We start from the raw sequence: 20,752 nt of genomic DNA, 5'->3' as shown, positions 1-20,752 counted from the left end.
TGCATACAATCTGTCACGTCCTGGAACGGCAGTGAGATCCAACTCATTATTGCCCTCACCAGTGTTCCTGATAGTGTCCCTATTTAAGTTCTTCCTTCACTAGTGTATCTTGTCGGTCTGTGTTTGGTTTTGTTCCATGTGTAACATTGTTTTGTTTTCTTGTTTTTTTGGGTCTGGTTTTAATTTCTATTACAGTACGTCTTTGTTATTTTTATCAAAACTCCTCTGTTCTCCCAGCTCATGTGTCCCTTCCTCCATGCTTGTAACATTACAGAATCAGCCAAAAATTTTAGCTGATTAACTATTTTTAGTATATGTCCAAATGAAACACCCAAAAATGTACTTTACTTGCTCTACAAGGAGTAAACTCATTTCACCTGGTAGGCAACAGTAAACATGTGGTCTCCCCTGAATGATGCTGTCCCCCCACCCAGGGAAAAAATCTGGGTCATTTTCTAAATGCCACATCTCTATGAAAACACACATCATTCACCCAATGAAAACTCAAATCCTTAAGCATGTGTGCCAAATGAGTGAAACAGATCCAGCTGATATAAGCTTAAATAACAATGAACAGGCTAATATTTGTTCAGGAGCTGATAGACATAACAGGGAACAGGTTGGTATGTAGCTGGTTGTAACAAGACTGTGGACCTGGACACAAGTGCTGTGAAAAACAATAGGGTTTTAATTCAGGAGTTTCTTCAAACAATACCAGAATGATACTCCCACAGGAGTCACAGGAAAGGAATAGTGCCTAATTAAGACAACAAACAGGCAGGTGTATATAGTGAGGGTAATTAAGGTAATTGTCCACAGGTGTGTGAAATGAGGAGTGCAGAAGTGAAGGGGCGTTTGCCTGATTGGCGAAGGGGCGTTCGGTGGCACAGCAGGCGAAGGCGGGTGGTTAGAATGCCACTGACGGCGAATGCTGGGGGGAGACCGGGATGAGGACAGTGGTGTGGACATTACACTGCTATTTCTTCTGGAGCTGATGGAGAGAACAGTGAACAGGCTGGTATTTCTTTAGGAGCTGATGGAGATAACAGTGAACAGGCTGGTATTTCTTCAGGAGCTGCTAGAGATAACAGTGAACAGGCTGGTATTTATTTAGGAGCTGATGGAGATAACAGTGAACAGGATAGTATTTCTTCAGGAGCTGCTAGAGATAACAGTGAACAGGTTGGTATTTATTTAGGAGCTGCTAGAGATAACAGTGAACAGGCTGGTATTTCTTCAGGAGCTGTTAGAGATAACAGTGAACAGGCTGGTATTTCTTCAGGAGCTGCTAGAGATAACAGTGAACAGGCTGGTATTTCTTCAGGAGCTGCTAGAGATAACAGTGAACAGACCGCTGTATAAGTAGTTGTCATAGCAACACACACTTCTCTCTGACAATAGCTTTTTTTCTGTAACACACTCTCTTCCTTCTCTTTTCTAGATCTCTCTCCCTGCTCTTCTCATTTTCTAGAACTCTCTCTCCCCTACTCTTGTTTGCTAGATCAATTCCCTCTCCTCTTTGTGTAGATCTCTTTCTCTCCCTCACACGCTCTTTCTATCTGATACACACAAATGATGTCGTGAAAAACAGAAGCCGACATGATTCAGTAGTGCTCTGATTAGAGATTCTTTCGACTCTCTAGCCTACCTTTGTCTTTCTATATTTTTCTCTCTCTCTCTTTTACTTTTTCTCTCAGCCTCTCCATGCTGGCTGCAGGTTCTTATGCAAGCCAACACGCAGGCCTGGGCTATTTTACAATGAAACTCTTCCCATTGTTATTCACTGGAAGTCTTCTTATCCATTCCACTGTCAAAACTCCAAGTAGCTAGAGGCCCAGGAATGTAATCAGCAGACACACTGTAATAAGGCTCCAACACAGTTTACCTGACTGCAAAATTGCTAATGTATGCAAGACGGGAGCAAAAAAACCTTGAAACTTTCAATGGGAATATGCACAGCTACAAGAAATGGAGTAAAAAATACTGAATCTAATTTGTAGAATGTAGCGTGATTCATGACTCCAAGTGTCTGTAAATTTATACCAGTGCTGTAAAGAGGTCATTTGATTAATATTTCAATAAATGGGTGTTAGATGTAAAAAAAAAAAAAACATTTAAAATTGTTTTTGTTTGTTTACTAATCGGATTTGAATTTGATTTCCAATGTATAGGAAAACAAAGTCATTGATTGGAAATATCACATGGGCTCAGTAACCTTGAGGATATTGAACCAGTCAGCAAATTCCCCGTTCAGTATGCCATGCGTAAATTTCAAATGTTTTTATTCCAAACAAACTAGTGCCTCTAAAATCAGTCAGAACATGATGGGTGTGACTTTCAGGACAGAGAAACAGTGTGGTAAGAAGGAGCTATAGCTGAAACCAGTGGTAAGAAGGAGCTATAGCTGAAACACAGGCTAATTAAAGTGCAGCTCCCTGAGTAACCAAAACAATAGTATACTCGTTGGGATTCAAATTTCTATATTTCTATATACTGTAAATCTCTCCTATCGATTATGCGAATGTATATGATCTGTGCTGATGTAGTAAGCTAAAAAATGACTAAATGGCTTGCAGGTAAATCTGGTCTCTGCTGTGTTCACAGTCATTTGAAGGACCAGTTCAGTGGCTAAAAACAACAGCCCTCGCAGTTATTTGTGGAGGAGGAGTAACCATTTGTTGTGTGTTCTTGGCACCTCTCGGTAAGAAAGCACTAATCCACAAAGCTGCATTAACAGCCGGTCAATACTGTTGAAAGAAAGTCCAGAACATTGGGACATGTATCTTACTGTACTGGATTGGAAGATTTTAGCAACTTTGCTACCTGCTGTTTTTCAATGATTTTACCACAGCATCTCTGAGAGGGCATGCCATCAATTAGTGTGGAAAAGTGTGCATATGTGTGTGTTGATTTGTGTTTTCATGCATGCCCACATGCGTATGCACGTGTGTGTGTCTCTGTGTGTGTCATGTGCTTTCATGAGAGTTCAAAGCCTACTGTAGATAAAGAATATCATGTGTGTTATAGATGAACACCAAGTCCAGTCCCAAGGTACCGTTTACTACCGAGAAGCCATCAAGACTGTAGAAATTGGTCTGGAAGATGATGTGTTTACATGCATTGTTAGGCTGTTTTTAAAGCACACTTAGGAGAGGAACACATTATCCATCCCTTAGATGGAGCAGAAGAACTCGAGCTAAATCCCCTTTAAATACAGTAGCATTGGAGACATTCATATCCCATTATATTATCTATGCCGTGGTTGAATTTTGCATGATGACACTCCAGAGGCATTTCTGATGAAATACAGTTTACAAACGCAAAAATACTTTTGTTGCCCTCGGTAAACCAACCAATGTCGCCCAAGGATCTGATCTATAGGTGCTCTGAATCCAATAAATATGATTCCATTTAGCCGGAGGTGATTTCCCAGTGAGCAATCTATCAGCGGCGGAACACACACCTAGTCCCATTGGAAGACGTGCCACGGGAGGTCTGTTGACAGTGTGAACGTCGTAGCCACATATGAAATTCATAAAGGTCAGCTGCATACATCAATCCTGCATTCTCACATTCCCGTCATCCATGGGGAGGGGGGTGCTGAGATAGTTACATGCCTAGAAGTTACCAGGGCGCCATGAGAGGGGAAAGTGTGTGTGTGTGTGTGTGTGTGTGTGTGTGTGTGTGTGTGTGTGTGTGCGTATGTATTTAAGCTCTCAGGCACTTGTCCACATGCGAAATTTGCATAGATTTGAATCTCTCCTAATTCATATCCACCCCCCCCCACCCCCCCCCCCCCCCCCCCCCCCCACCCCCCAAGCAAGAGACAGAAGCGTCTTGGCCTTTTATTTTCCAGTTCAGGGCTTTCTCTTTTGCAGATAAATGCTCTCCAATCCAGCATGACAGATGTCACATTGCATCGCTTCCATTTTGATACATACCCTCTGATCCTGCCACTAACAATGAAGAGAGTCCACCAGGGCTGCTCCCTCGACGGCTCCCTGACACTGGTGATTATTCTAAAGGTGCATCATTGGCCGTGCTGAGTGAGGAGCCAGCTGGGGCCCTGGCTGCAGAGCTGTGGCCGGGTCTGGCTGTACGGGTCTGGCTGTACGGGTCTGGCTACACAGGTCTGGCTGCACGTTTCTGGCTGCTGGACCAATATGGATATCAGTGGGTCCTGTCTGGGTCAGGGAACACCACAACGCGACAACACAGTTTCTGTCTGTCACAGCCACAGAGGTCACCCCAACAAACCACACTTCTACAGGATGGGAGTTATGTAGATCTCCAAAGCCAAGTAGCCTGGCCCTGGACTCAGGATCTGCCTTTGTTCGCCTTTGTTTGATGCGTGCACTAGAAGGTATTGAAAATCTGTAAAGGGGAGGTTGGGAGTAGTGTTTGCAGCTAGTGGGACTCGGTGAGCATGGCATTAATCATACAAGCAGAACATGAGTAAACACAGCATGTCAGGTCAAGGTAAAGAGCAAGTCCCCCTGCATTTAACAGGACTCAATAGTACCACGCACCTATTGAAAAGTCAGCTTTATTCCTCTCAGGCTCCTTCTCGGGGCTGTGGAGACATGCCATTGTTCATCCAAGAGCTCTGGAATATTATTTATGTGGCAATACACTCAAAATACTGGATCAGCAGCAATTAAGCATTCTGTACAGTTTGAAGCAGAGAGAGAGAGAGAGAGAGAGAGACAGAGGGAGAAGGAGATTGAAAACAAATAGCCTGTATTTACTAAAATTGTGGGTCAGCTAGTAGAGGCAAGAGAAGGCATATACAGTAGTAGATCTTCATGTGTTGGACTGCCTGAAGTTCCTGTTGTATGTGATGGACCATACATAGGTTTTGTTATCAGCCTGCTTCCTCCCTTTGTCTGCGGCACGGCCGGACCCTGACGGAACCCCAGGCCTACCCAGGGTCAAAAGTGGGCTGACCAAATTATCGTCTAAATGAAATAAGCAGACATGGCACATGAGCAATTCACTTTACAATAGGGATAGAGGAGCCTCGCTAGTCAAGCATCTAAACCAGTGAAGTTGCCAGACCGAATCCTGGAGCTGGTAGCAAGATAGTTAGCCCTCCTAATTTGTGTTTCTGCTAAATGACAAAATGGAAAATAGTGGAAAAGATAAGTATGTTTCTCATGTTTATGTGTTCAGCCAATGCTATTCAGCTTAGATCCTGGAAGGTCCAAACGCTTCAGATGTTTGCTATTATCTAGTAGTTACCTAAACTCCCATTTTGTCCCAGGTCTGAATCATTCTTTCAAAAAAAGGTTGGATAGAGTTCCAGACCTGCTTTGAATCTTCCACACATGTTCAATAAATTGTTTGGTTTTCCCGAAATTCCATTTGGAGGATTTCAAAAATCCTAACAGAATAATCAGGAAATCTCAGACTGTCTAATCAGTTTTTCTGGAAAAAATAATATTTGTAAACAGGGATCACATTTTTCTTGTATACTTTGACTACATTTTACATTTATGTAATTGAGCTGAATGCCTTTTACAGAGGGACTGACAGTAGTGAGAGCTTACATTTCTCACCCAGTCCCCCATGGGAATCGAACCCACAACACGCAGTGTTGCAAGAGCCAGGCCCTCCCAACTGAGCCATACAGTTGGTAGAAAAGGTTGCTTTGAAAGACCAGAGCTTCCATTTAATCCTTAATTTGCTTTTCTCTTTGTTCCAGAAGACAGGAAGCTGTTTGTGGGGATGCTGAACAAACAACAGACTGAAGAAGATGTGTATCGCCTCTTTGAGCCCTATGGAGTTATTGAGGAATGCACCGTCCTTAGAGGTCCTGATGGGAACAGCAAAGGTAGGAACACATTATATACAGTACCTCTGACATTATCCAGGTCATTAACTTTGACACTGCTTGTTTCCGCTAAAAATGCACATATTCATAAAGGGCATAAGATCTTAAATGTATCTGTTGTAAAACAGAAAGGAGAGGTGCTGTTGCCATTCTTCCTGTTACCAAGCCTTTATTCCCGAACCCCACAGCATTCACCTTAGATCTATGTCTGGTGTACTGGTGCATTCTACACACTTGCACATGTCACACAGCAGAGCTGCTTGCTGTAACATGTAAGAGTAGTTTATTACAAATGTACACACGGCCCAAATATGCAGTCTGTTGTATTTAGGCAAGCTATTTAGGCAGCATATCAAACGTGCAAGGTAGGCGGACGAAATACCATTTAAAAAAAAATTTACATCGATATTGCAAACATTGGCAAAGGAGGATGGTCGACCAGTGTATATATACATATCTTATTTACATATTAAAACCCCTGTGGGTGTATAGAATGTTTGTTCAAATAGCCGCAGGGGTTTTATTCCTGAGTATCAGAAATATGAGACAGAGACGTAGGCTACATCATGTTAATCAAATGGAGCACCGAGACATGGAAGGGAACGGAGGTTTCGGCAGGTAATACTTAATAAAAGTGGGCAGGGAGAGAGAGGGCGAACAGCAACTACCTAGGTAAAGAGCATATAGACAATAACACATGCACAGACATTTTAGGATCTTTAGCACCACAGATACTTTCCACTAAAAGGTCAGAGAAAAGCCGATATGCAGCCACAGCCTTGAAAAAGATCTATACGAGTAAATGGATTTCTTTATACTAGTCATCGTGTCTTGTATTATTCTCTGAATAGTCTTCCAGGTTATGTAGACCTACACTTTGAAAAGGGTTTCAATAGAGTTGTTTGGGGAGGGATTGAGTTCTACTAAAATGCTTTGACCTAAGGAACGACAGGGTAACTCAGGGTTTTTATTTTTTCTTCAGAAAGTCAGAATAATTCTTGGGAAGCAAAGAAGGGTTTAACAAAGAGTCAAATATAATGTTTTCTGGCATATTCTAATTATGTGCGTGTCCATATTTCAAATGATTGGTTGGGTGATCAGTTTTATGCTAAGCAAAGATAAATACCTTCTATTTCAATCCAATCTTTCATTTGTTGTTCTATTCTGAATGCAGGTTGATTAACCCTTCCACTTTTAAGATAGCTTATCTCTGGTTGGATTTTCAAAGGAATCACACTACTCAATGTGACCTGCAAGCCTTGTGTGGCCTATAAGAAAGAGTTTATTAGCACATCTGCATATACAGTGGATATAAAAAGTCTACACACCCCTGTAATCAGGCTACTTTTTCAAGGCCTAAAGCAACATTAAAGGATTTGCAGGAATTTCTATGTGCTACATGTGACAACAATCTCCCGTATTCTTCATATGAATGGGCTATGGGGTAGGGTGGCAAGACGGAAGCCTGTTGTTACAAAGAAAAACATAGAAGCCCGGCTGAAGTTTGCAAAAACAAACATCAAGTCCCCCAAAAGCACGTGGGAAAATGTATTATGGTCTGATGAAACCAAGGTTGAACTTTTTTGCCATAATTCCAAAGGGTATGTTTGGCGCAAAAACAACACTGCACATCACCCAAAGAACACCATACCCACAGTGAAACATGGTGGTGGCAGCATCATGCTTTGGGGCTGTTTTTCTTCAGCTGGAACCGGGGCCTTAGTCAGGGTGGAGGGAATTATGAACAGTTCCAAATACCAGGCAATTTTGGCACAAAACCTTCAGGCGTTCATTAGAAAGCTGAAGATGAAGTTCACCTTTCAGCACGACAACGACCAAAGCACACATCCAAATCCACAAAAACATGGCTTCACAAGAAGAACATTAACGTTTTGGAATGGCCCAGCCAGAGCCCAGACCTGAATCCAATTGAACATTTGTGGGGTGATCTTAAGAGGGCTGTGCACAGGGGATGTCCTCGCAATCCAAACAGATTTGGAGCACTTTTGCAAAGAAGAGTGGGCAAATATTGCCACGTCAAGATGTGGCATGCTAATAGACTCCTACCCAAAAAGACTGAGTGATGTAATAAAATCATATGGTGCTTCTACAAAGTATTAGTTTAAGAGTGTGCACACTTATGCAACCAGGTTATTGTGAGTTTTATATTTAAAAATGTTTCCCCTCAAAGATTTCAGTTTGTTTTTCAATTGAATTGTTCACAGTATAGGTCACATTAAAAGTGGAAAAGGTTCTGACATGATTTATCTTTGTCTCATTCTTTTACATCACAAGAACCTGGCATTTTAACAGGGTAGACATTTTATATCCACTGTAGTTTTAACCAGGCCTACAAAAAAGGCATTATGATATCTAACGTACTGTAAAAGATAAATCCCTTTTAAAGACTAATAATGTTGATTGAACCATTTATAGAGGGTTCTATAAAGAATAATTAGATAAATAAATGTTTTTTGTAAGAGAAACATTTAAATTAAGTTTTTTTCAAGGACCACACAAAGAGCTTTCTAATAGTGTTCTATGTAGAACTACTGTCTAAGAAGAACAGGGTTCTTCCCTTATGGGGATGCTATGTGTGTTTACAAAGAGTTCTACCTAGAAAGAAACAGTGTTCCCGTATGGGGACAAACCAATGAACCCGATACAATTCTACATGTGTAAGTGATAGATTCCCATAACATTTAAATAACATTTAAATGATGCAATGTACTAGGCTGTCCGTTTAACTTTTCCATGATCTACACACCAAGACAGCCGACACACATTGTAGCAGACACCAACTCCTTCTAAAATGCAGTAAAGAGCAGTAAAACCCATTCGTATCTCTAAAACAAAGTCCCTTGCCAGTGCCTATAACACTGTTGTAGCATCATCTCAGAGGTTACAGGTGCATTGTTTTGTGGAAGGCCACCTGATCCAAATCTGTCAGTACAGAGGCGTTGCTAGGACCCCTGGAACAGAAAGTACAGGGTTTTGAATGTGCCGGAGGACATTTTTTATGTACATGCTAGCGGCCTACACGTCTACATTGTCATAATGCGCGATCAGAATTATAGTTGAATAGATCAGGCTATTGTTTTTATTATTATATTTTTTGGGGGCAATTTGATATCCGGAGCTATTCATGAAAGATCCAGGGCTTTAGCCTGAATCAGTCCATCAGAAAATGTATTCAAAAGTAACAAAGTGCCAGTTCAATGTTTTTTACCCTTTCCCCCTCAGAAAATACCAATAATCTTTTTACAGAATTGATGCTTCCACTGCTTAAGTAGCCTATCAAACTAACCATGTAAATGCTTATGCTAGGCATTGATCTGAAAATCAGATAACTGCACACAGACTACTGTAGAAAATGCTGTAAACTACATTTGGGTACGCACAATGCTGTTGGCATTTCTTATAATTTTTTGGTTGTAAGGATGACTATCAAATACAGTTTTGGTTGTTTTGATTTAAACAAAGCAACCACTGCATTTGGCAGTTTTTTCAAATCATATCAAGGACATTTTTTTCTTGCCCCATCTGACAGGATCTGCACTCTAGGTCTATGGTCAGTGGACCTGATTTGTTGTTACAGTGGGGAGAACAAGTATTTGATACACTGCCAATTTTGCAGGTTTTCCTACTTACAAAGCATGTAGAGGTCTGTCATTTTTATCATAGGTACACTTCAACTGTGAGAGACGGAATCTAAAACAAATATCCAGAAAATCACTTTGTATGATTTTAAATAATTAATAAGCATTTTATTGCATGACATAAGTATTTGATCACCTATCAACCAGTAAGAATTCCGGCTCTCACAGACCTGTTAGTTTTTCTTTAAGAAGCCCTTCTTCTCTCCACTCATTACCTTTATTAAGTGCACCTGTTTGAACTCGTTACCTTTATAAAAGACACCTGTCCACACACTCAATCAAACAGACTCCAACCTCTCCACAATGGCCAAGACCAGAGAGCTGTGTAAGGACATCAGGGATAACATTGTTGACCTGCACAAGGCTGGGATGGGCTACAGGACAATAGGCAAGCAGCTTGGTGAGATAGCAACAACTGTTGGCGCAATTATTAGAAAATGGAAGAAGTTCAAGATGACGGTTAATCTCCCTCGGTCTGGGGCTCCATGCAAGATCTCACCGCATGGGGCATCAATGATCATGAGGAAGGTGAGGGATCAGCCCAGAACTACACGGCAGGACCTGGTCAATGACCTGAAGAGAGCTGGGACCACAGTCTCAAAGAAAACCATTAGTAACACACCACGCCGTCATGGATTAAAATCCTGCAGCACACGCAAGGTCCCCCTGCTCAAGCCAGCGCATGTCCAGGCCCGTCTGAAGTTTGCCAATGACCATCTGGATGATCCAGAGGAGGAATGGGAGAAGGTCACGTGGTCTGATGAGACAAAAATAGAGCTTTTTGGTCTAAACTCCAATTGCCGTGTTTGGAGGAAGAAGAAGTATGAGTACAACCCCAAGAACACCATCCCAACCGTGAAGCATGGAGGTGGAAACATCATTCTTTGGGGATGCTTTTCTGCAAAGGGGACAGGACGACTGCACCGTATTGAGGGGAGGATGGATGGGGCCATGTATTGCAAGATCTTGGCCAACAACCTTCCCTCAGTAAGAGCATTGAAGATGGGTCGTCAACCAGGGCAACTAAGGAGTGGCTCTGTAAGAAGCATCTCAAGGTCCTGGAGTGGCCTAGCCAGTCTCCAGACCTGAACCCAATAGAAAATCTTTGGAGGGAGCTGAAAGTCCGTATTGCACAGTGACCGCCCTGAAACCTGAAGGATCTGTAGAAGGTCTGTATGGAGAAACGTATGATCTCTGTAATTGCAAACAAAGGTTTCTGTACCAAATATGAAGTTCTGCTTTTCTGATGTATCAAATACTTATGTCATGCAATAAAATGCATGCAATTTTATCTTAAAAATCATACAATGTGATTTTCTGGATTTTTGTTTTAGATTCCATCACTCACCGATGAAGAGTACATATGATAAAAATTACAGACTTCTACATGCTTTATAAGTGGGAAAATCTGCAAAATCGGCAGTGTATCAAATACTTGTTCTCCCCACTGTATATGACGGTGCAGACAAACACCATGCATGCATCTTAGCCAAACAGCTGAAAATTCCTTGCCATTAATGCTGTTGTTGGAATTCTGAAAAAAATTGAAAAGAAAGGTATATTTATACAAATATTAAAGTACACAACTGCGACTTTGTAAAATGTGTTCACTCTTCATTCTACAAGGTAATTACTTATAGCCTGCAAGCACGGACCTAAATATAAGTTTGGCAATTGTATTTAAAGATCAGACTTGTTCTTCGGTGTACAACGTTGGACCTTCATATACAACCACAACATTTTTAAAACAAGTGAACACAACTGACATGTGTAATATTCCAGTTCCATAAACACATAGGGAATGTGACCGCTAGCAGAAGTTACATTTGGTCTGCAGCTATACTATTTTGGATTAAGTGAATCTATATTACCAGTCAAAAATATGGACACACCTACTCAATCAAGGGTATTTATTCATTTCCATTATTTTCCTCATGGTAGAATAATACTGAAGACTATAAAAAACTGTAAAATAACATGTGGAATCATGTCGTAACCATTTTTTTTTAACACATCCAAATATGTATTTATTTCAATATCTTCAAATTAGTCACCCGTTGCCTTGATGACAGCTTTGCACACTCTTGCAATTCTCTCAACTAGCTTCATGAGGTAGTCATCTGGAATGCTTTTCCAACAGTCTTGGAGTTCCCAAATATGCTGAGCCGTTCTTGAGTGCTTTTCCTTCAATGTGCAGTCCAAGTCATCATAAATCGCCTCAGTTGGGTCGAGGTCAGTTGATTGGCCAGGTTATGGTGCAGCACTCCATTACTCTCCGTTTGGTCAAATAACTCTTACACAGCCTAGAGGTGTGTTTGGTTTTAATGTGTGGAAAAACAAATGATAAGTGCTAACCTGATGGGATGGCATATTGCTGTGGAATGCTGTGGTAGTTATGCGGTAGAGTGTGTCAGCCACTCTGCATCTCACAAAGATTGTGGACTCTTCAAGCCTAAGGACCGATCTCCACTGGTCTAATCTCCAGTATTGGTTTCTTTGGTGCAATTCAACCATGAAGACCTCATTCATGGTGTCTCCAATGAACTGTTGATGTTAGCTGAAGTCTGTGAAGTATTTATATGGGCTGCAATCTAAGGTGTGGTTAATTGCCAATTTCTGAGGCTGTTATCTCTATTTAACTTATCCTCTACAGCAGAGGTAACTCTGGGTCTTCCTTTCCTGTGGCGGTCCTCATGAGAGACAGATTCATCATAGCTCTTGAGGGTTTTTGCAACTGCACTTTAAGAAACTTTCAATATTCTTGACAATTTTCGGCTTGACTGACCTTCATATCTTAATGTAATGATGGACTGTTGTTTCTCTTGGCTTATTTGATCTGTTCTTGCCATAATATGGACTACTACAGTACAGACAGAATGATGTCTTCTGTACACCACCCCTACCCTATCGCAACACAACTGAGTGGCTCAAACACATTAGGAAGGAAAGAAATTCCACAAATTAACTTAAACAAAGGCCCAACTGTTAACCGAAATCGAGCAGTTGACCACCATGACGCCGGTTGAGAGAATGAAAAGCTGTCATACCCTGTCATGTCAGGCAAGGCTTGGCTACTTTCAAGAATCTAAAATATGAAATGTATTTTGATCCTTTTAACACATGATTCCACGTGGGTTATTTTATAGTTTTGATGCCTTTTGACTCTAAAATGTGGAAAAGAATAAAAATAAAGAAATTATCTTCAGTGGGTAGATTTGTCCAAACTTTTAACTGGTATTGTAGGTCCAGACCAGCCTAACCCCCCAGCTAAGTAACTAAAATTGTCAAACTCAAATGGTTCCGCACAGATCTCTCGTTCCATCCCTTGGGTTACTTTGCTGCAGGTCCTGATGAAACTCACATTGGTTCCTCAAGCTAGTTTCGTTTGAGACTTTTAACAATTTGAAATAATCTGAAATTGAACCAAGTCTCTCTTTGATATGCATAGACAGGCATGTGGCACTAAATAGCATGCTTTTCTGCTTCATCAGTCCAATCTGCATGAAAAACCTACAGCCAAGCACCCTGGACAGGAGCAGCCTGGAAAGGGGCAGCCTGGAGAGGGGCAGCCTGGAGAGGGGCAGTCTGCAATGCGAAGGGAGTCTCTCTTTGTCTCCCTGAAATGTTTTGTTGCGCCTCTCTTCACAGTGTTTAATAAAGGCACCCTGCCTTTCTGTGTGTGTGTTTTTCAGGCTGTGCCTTTGTAAAGTTCTCCACACACGCTGAGGCCCAGTCTGCCATCAGTGCCCTCCATGGCAGCCAGACCATGCCAGTGAGTACACCTCCTGCCTTTGTTCTACATAAGAACAACAACAGCACATAACATGCACAGCACGTAGACACAGCGACCGCAACCTTACTTTCGATTCTACCGATCAGGGACTACTGGCGTTGGGGGGTTGGGGGGGGGGGGGCGCTCTCTTATAACCTGCACTGACCGACACGGGGTGCAACCAACATGAATGGGTACAGCCGTAAGCAACCAGGAACCTAACAGGTACAACCATAAACCTTCTTTGTTTAGAATTAAAGGGGATGGTACCATTAGCATATCAAATTGTTTGCAACATTTCTAGAAATTGTTGAAACGTGATTTTCATTTCATATGTAGATGATAGTTTCAACCATTTCTTTACATTAGGCCTTTCAGAAGAAACAGAATGTTAATTAAAGGGGTCTCTTTAATACATCTTTTTGTAATTTATTTGGATGTACTCCATGGTTAGGGAAAGCCATCCAAATGTGTGAAGGTTCCTCTTTCATCATGTAAAGCCTACAGTAGTTTCAAAACTAACATATTTAAACACAAAATGCACAGAAACAAAGGCACTTATTGTGCACTCTTAACCTGCATTATAGTTATACTGTGCAGTACATATTATTCAGTGGATTGAAGATTTACACTGTCGTTGTTGGAGAAACTCTGGGCGTAGAGAGGCAGGGCCTGTGGTGTTATTATTTATGGTCGCACGGTGCATGGATAAGGAGAGCGCCAGACAAGCTGACTGTCATTAGTTTTGGTGCAACCTTGAGGTCAATATAAGTGTAAATGACTCTGGGAGATGAGGATAGGCTGAAGATGGCTGGACTTCTCTTTGGTATTGGACAGCCACACAGCTTCCACCTCTCTATTTCCCTGCCTCTCTCCCCTCACTCTTCTCTCCTTCCTGGCCTCCTGGGATATTAGACAATAGACTTGTTTACTTCACCTTTCACCACATCGGCTGCTGAATTATTCATTTGTGTATAAGCAGGGGAAGGAGGGGTGTGAGTTAGAAGGCAGGAAGGGAGGAGACAGAGGCAAAAGAGAGATGGAAAGGCAACCCGAGGAAGGCAAATAGACAGGATTTATCCCCTCCTGGTCGGCTAAATTGATTATAGAAATCTTATCAGCATCTCATCTCCTGTGTCAGGGGTTTAGTTGGGCGTGTTTTGGCCCTGGTCGCTCAGGATTACACAGCCAGCCTGACAGACAGACAGACTGACAGGCAGACTGAGAGACAGACAGACAGACTGACTGAGGGACAGGTCTTGGACAGGGCCAGGAGTTCTTAGAGGACAGGCCTGAATCCTTCCTCCTGATGACATGTGCATCCACCTCACTGCACTGAGAATTGACCAGCATTGTTACCGAACTTCTAAAGGGAGAACGAAACAGTTTATTCCAGGCCCTAATGGCCAACTATTCCATATAATGAATGACCCCATTCTCTCTACTCTGAATTCTCCATGTGTAGGGTCTATCTAAATGAGTAAATGTTATAACAAATGAATATCAACTACGGCAAACACAAAATAATGGGTGTGCAGCATATACAAGCTATTCCGTGGGCAGAAGTGATCAGTCTAGGGAAAGAGATGGCTATGAATAATTTCCAGCCGAGAGCATAGCTGAGGTGTTGGAGTGCATTGAATGTAAACACTTTTAACTAACAGCAGCACTTTCTTAATAGATCAGCAGCAGATCCTTCAAGCATGGCGGAAGAATCCTCTCAGAGTTTATGTGCGCACACCCACACACACACACGCGCGCGCGCGCGCACACACAAGTGCACACACACACACACACACACAAACACTCACCCGCCTCCTTCTCGTTCTCTCTGTCACATGCTCATACAGCCGTGAGCTAGGGTCAAAGGCTTTCTGACTGATCTTATTTTCCAGCTCGGAGGACTTGAGCCGAATACATTTGCCTTTTTAATGTTGGGGGTGTGTGAGTGTGTATAAATATGTGGGACAGATCTGAGAGAGAAAATTAGGAGGATATACAATCATTATGAGAGATTGTGTTCCTGTGTACATGAGAACACGCATGGAAATAACATAGATCATATATAGAATGCTGGATATGCTGTAGGTGATCGTGAATGTGTGTGCAGGATTGTGTGAGGCCATATCCATCCACCTCCATGCATTCATACAGTATAAGTACGCAAAAGTGTGTGTGTGCATCTGAAGCAGAAGTGGGGCAGGATGGTAAAAGGTCATGACAGGTCAGATTTCCTTCTTTTCCATTCCATTCCGATCACGCGTGCCCCCCCACTCGCTACATGGCCGACCTCACATGGCTCTGGACTCCACACAATTAAAAATGTAAACGCTGGAGCTGTAAACCAAATTGCTGGGATTCAGGAGGGCCGTGTTGAAGGGCACTCCAGGGGGTGGAGTAACCGGGTCAAGACCGGAGAGCCAGGTTCATCTCCTCATGAAGGAGCTGGTTCCACTTAAGACTGTGTGACAATCCTTATTCCTGTTTCTGTCCTCATGGGAACCAGATATATTATTCTGTGTTTTTCCTTTCCCCCAGCCCTAGACCTAACCTTAACCCTAACTTTAACCCTAACCCAAATTCAAACCTAAATCTAACGGCTATTCTTACAGAACTTCAAGTGTACGTTTTTGTGAGGCGCGAGGGTAGCGAGTGCATAATGTTGTGGCGAAAATGAGAGCAACACAACGACACTAACACGAAAAGCGACCTTTCTGTACGTTTGCAGTTGTCAAGGCAATGACTGCACCACACGGGCTCTGGTTATACATGAACAAAATAACCCTTGAGGTGCAGGTGACAACAAGGAACTTAAATAGACAACATAATCAGTGATGAGGAGCAGGTGTGTTGGTGGGGCGCGCCGCTGCCATCGTCTCCTGCCAGCGGTTAGCACGCCGGAGAGGTGGAGCGCCGGAGGAAGAGAGGGCACGCGCCGCCCCGCCGAGCGACTGTCACCGTTTCTAAGCTAAAACCTTTCCCCTAAGCCTTGAATACCCCTTTTTCTTGCAGGGACTGGCAAAATTTGGTGCGGTGACCGAATGTTCTGTTTTAACTACCTTTGTAAGGACCACTGGCAAAACCAAAATCACAAGTGATGCACAATGCCGAATCGCCCTCACACAGCCTAGAGGAGTTGGGTCACAGCCAGGGATACGCCATTATCGATTGGGTTCTTGAAAAATGAGTGGTTACTAAGTGTAGTACAGATATTCAAGGACAGGTCATCATGCTGGCTCTGTGGCTCAAACCATCAGCTTTTCAGTTACTGGCCCAACCCTCAAGAGTTTAGGCTACATGCACACGGTATGCGGAGAGGAGATTCAAAGCCCATATCTAAATGGGGACTGGCTTCTATTTGTTAATTCAGTGTATAGAAGGACAGCCAGTGTAATGGTAATCAAATATCCCATGCAACATTTAATGGTAGTAGGGTACATGGCATGGATGATATATATATATATATATATATATATATATATATATATATATATATGTATATATTCATAAGTGTGTGTGGCATTAAACAATTTGCCATAATTATGTTTCACTTTGTGTTGTTTTATTGAGTATATGATGTGTCATTTTTCCCTACCGTCACTACCCAAGCAGTTTACATTCTAATCAGAGCCTAATGGATTACACTCATTTGTTATTTTACTAAGAACAAAATATACAGTATGCTATAATTCATTCTCAGTAGTTACTGAGTGCAGACCAATGGGAATCAGTATATGTTAATGATAATTGAGACATAAAACAAAACAATATAAAGTTTAACATTGAAGTCACTGAATGGAATACAACCATATATTCTGCAGCTATGCGCAGCGACAGATGGGTTGAATTAAAGCAATATTTAATATATAGCTTAGTTTGCTGCTCTATCTGGACCATTCATTCAGGGAGTGTCTGCTGTCTGTGCGGCTTGATACAGAATCAAGCGAGCTATGGTTGCAAAGGGAGTACTCGTAAAGAGAGTCGACTTATCTGTGAATCTCTGGGTTTTTTTTCTCCACTTTTCCTGTGTAAGAACCGCAGCCTGTTTTATTCCCACAGTTTTACTCCCTTCCTGAATCCACTCTAGAGGCTGTGAGCCGGTGGGGATTCAGCCTGACACTTGGCAGCTTAAAATTTCATGAGACTTCTGCTTCATAGTTCATCCCCCACTCTTCTATGACATGACTGTGGAGTGAGAGATTCTGCACCATGATATTTTGACATTGAAATAAGTTGGGTAGATAAACATTCACGTGAACAGGCAAGGAAAGACAGGGCCATTCTACAGCAATGCCTAAGCCACGCCCCCCCACACCCCCACCCCCACCACCCACTGAAACCTTGGGGCACATTTATCAATCATGCGGATACACAAATCTGTGCGTAAATCATGCATGTGATAATTTCCACGCAAAATTATTAACAAACATCTTAACATTTTCATCAAATGTATCCATTGGGATTAAATGCATTTGCACAGCAGCTATAAGAGAAAGGACAAAATGTTCTACTCACAGTGAGTATTCCTTTTTGTGAGATGAAAAACTCTTGATGTTTGATTAGATAATCATGTAAACTAACTGTCACTAAACAAAATTGTAAGGAAAAAAATATATGTCTATCTCTCAGCTTTTGTATTACATTTTTAAAAATGCATATACAATACATTGGTTAATTCTAGAACAATTCATTTTTATTTTATTTACAGGGAAGCCCTGTATTACAACAACTAACAATAAAAACATGAATAGAATAAGATTTTAAAACCGATATAAAAATCAGTTAAAAAGTACAATTTACTGTAAAATATTCAGTCAGACTGATTTAAAAATGTGCTGTGGACACAGTATCCTTCAACCTAAGATCATGTCGCAGATCATTCCAGGTTTGTGGGGCACAGAAGGAGAATTATGTTGTAACTATCTTAGACTTGACCCGGGGTACCTCGAGAACTATCCAATCTTGCGATCGTGTCTGATAAGAGCTGTTTTTCAATAACATTTTGGAGGTAAGATCATTTGGAAGTTTCTTGCAGGAAACTTCCGTATAGACAAACAATAAAATGTGTGTTGCCCTTCTTGAATGCAAGGAATCCCAACCAACAGCAGAATATAAAAGACAGTGGTGTGTATAAAACCTTGCCCCAGTAATAAAGTCCAGGCTTATTAAAACAGAAGCTGAGGCATGCATGATTAGTATATCACCATAATCTAACACCGACGTAAAAGTGGCCGGAAGAATTTCATTTCTATGTCGTGATGACAAGCATGCTTTATTTCTATAAAAGAACCCAATTCTTATCATAAACATTTTTACTAACCCAGTAATTTGGGTTTTAAAAGAGAGTTTATTATTTACCAGATACTGAGATATTGGTATGAAGTAACACATTCTAAAACCAAATTGTCTGGTGTGGTAATTTTAAAGGTATCCGCACCTATGTTTCCGGACCTTGGAAACACCATATGCTTGGTTTTATTTGCATTTAAAACCAAGTGAAAATCTATAAGGGAACTTTGTACAGCTTGGATGTCAGACTGCAAGTGCAAATATGCTTGTGCAAGAGAAGAGCTTCCACGTGCAATACCGTGTCATCTGCATAGAAGTGAAAATTACATTTTCTCACAAGGTTACAAATATAATTTATATATATGGTAAACAGTAATGGACCCAAAATGTAACCCTGGGGAACTCCTTTATTAACTGAAGTACATTTAGATCCACACACATCCTCAACCACCGCTTCAGTCCTATCACTAAGATCACTGACAAGTATTCATATTCCAGCAAGACAGAGTGCTTTGGACAGGTCAGTAAATAAAGCAACACAATGTAGTTTTGCATCCAAGGCCTTAGCAATATCATCTACAAAAAACATGGTCTAATAGTACTGTGCCCTGGTCTAAAACCAGATTGAAATTCAATACACCATTTTCAGTTAAAATAGAACCCAGCTGTATATTTACTAATGAATATCTTAGCAAAACAAGAACATTTAGAAATAGGTGGATAATTATCAGGGACACTAGTGTCTCTACCTTTCTTTAGAGGCAGCACATGTGCAGTTTTCCAAATCTTTGGAATGATCCCAATTGACAAAGTTAGATTAAAAAATATGTGTCTTGCCCCTGAAATAAACAATACTGCCTTGACCAGCAAGCATGGGTCTAATTTATCAGGACTTATCGATTTCCTAGCATTTATATGTTGGATGCGATTTGGGTACATTGTGCTATATTCTAGTATTACTTCATTCATGAACTGGATTTTTACTGTGTAAATTGAAGTTCTGAGGCTTGCTTTAAATAATAAAACTTCCCATTTCAAGAGCAGAGAAATTGAGAAAAATCTCTCACTGTCTATCTCTCAGCTTTTGTATTACATTTTTAAAAATGCATATACAATACATTGGTTAATTCTAGAACAATTCATTTTTATTTTATTTACAGGGAAGCCCTGTATTACAACAACTAACAATAAAAACATGAATAGAATAAGATTTTAAAACCGATATAAAAATCAGTTAAAAAGTACAATTTACTGTAAAATATTCAGTCAGACTGATTTAAAAATGTGCTGTGGACACAGTATCCTTCAACCTAAGATCATGTCGCAGATCATTCCAGGTTTGTGGGGCACAGAAGGAGAATTATGTTGTAACTATCTTAGACTTGACCCGGGGTACCTCGAGAACTATCCAATCTTGCGATCGTGTCTGATAAGAGCTGTTTTTCAATAACATTTTGGAGGTAAGATCATTTGGAAGTTTCTTGCAGGAAACTTCCGTATAGACAAACAATAAAATGTGTGTTGCCCTTCTTGAATGCAAGGAATCCCAACCAACAGCAGAATATAAAAGACAGTGGTGTGTATAAAACCTTGCCCCAGTAATAAAGTCCAGGCTTATTAAAACAGAAGCTGAGGCATGCATGATTAGTATATCACCATAATCTAACACCGACGTAAAAGTGGCCGGAAGAATTTCATTTCTATGTCGTGATGACAAGCATGCTTTATTTCTATAAAAGAACCCAATTCTTATCATAAACATTTTTACTAACCCAGTAATTTGGGTTTTAAAAGAGAGTTTATTATTTACCAGATACTGAGATATTGGTATGAAGTAACACATTCTAAAACCAAATTGTCTGGTGTGGTAATTTTAAAGGTATCCGCACCTATGTTTCCGGACCTTGGAAACACCATATGCTTGGTTTTATTTGCATTTAAAACCAAGTGAAAATCTATAAGGGAACTTTGTACAGCTTGGATGTCAGACTGCAAGTGCAAATATGCTTGTGCAAGAGAAGAGCTTCCACGTGCAATACCGTGTCATCTGCATAGAAGTGAAAATTACATTTTCTCACAAGGTTACAAATATAATTTATATATATGGTAAACAGTAATGGACCCAAAATGTAACCCTGGGGAACTCCTTTATTAACTGAAGTACATTTAGATCCACACACATCCTCAACCACCGCTTCA

General features: G+C 41.1%; 1 protein-coding gene across 16 annotated transcripts in view; it reads left to right on the top strand.

Moving 5' to 3' along the window:
• Positions 1–20,752, top strand: part of celf5a (cugbp, Elav-like family member 5a) — a 205,050-nt gene that overhangs the window by 156,727 nt on the left and 27,571 nt on the right. For 11 of the 16 annotated variants that reach the window (XM_020049401.2, XM_020049399.2, XM_020049397.2 and 8 more), the window contains exons 4-5: positions 5,705–5,833; positions 13,185–13,264. In XM_020049401.2, coding sequence (XP_019904960.1) covers positions 5,705–5,833; positions 13,185–13,264 — 209 coding nt within the window. The remainder of the gene's footprint in view (positions 1–5,704; positions 5,834–13,184; positions 13,265–20,752) is intronic. The other 5 variants (XM_020049402.2, XM_020049400.2, XM_010871635.3 and 2 more) reach the window with 1 other exon arrangement.

Source organism: Esox lucius, chromosome 8 (assembly GCF_011004845.1).
Source record: "Esox lucius isolate fEsoLuc1 chromosome 8, fEsoLuc1.pri, whole genome shotgun sequence".
Lineage (NCBI taxonomy): Eukaryota > Metazoa > Chordata > Actinopteri > Esociformes > Esocidae > Esox > Esox lucius.
This window is presented reverse-complemented; position numbering and strand designations above follow the sequence as displayed.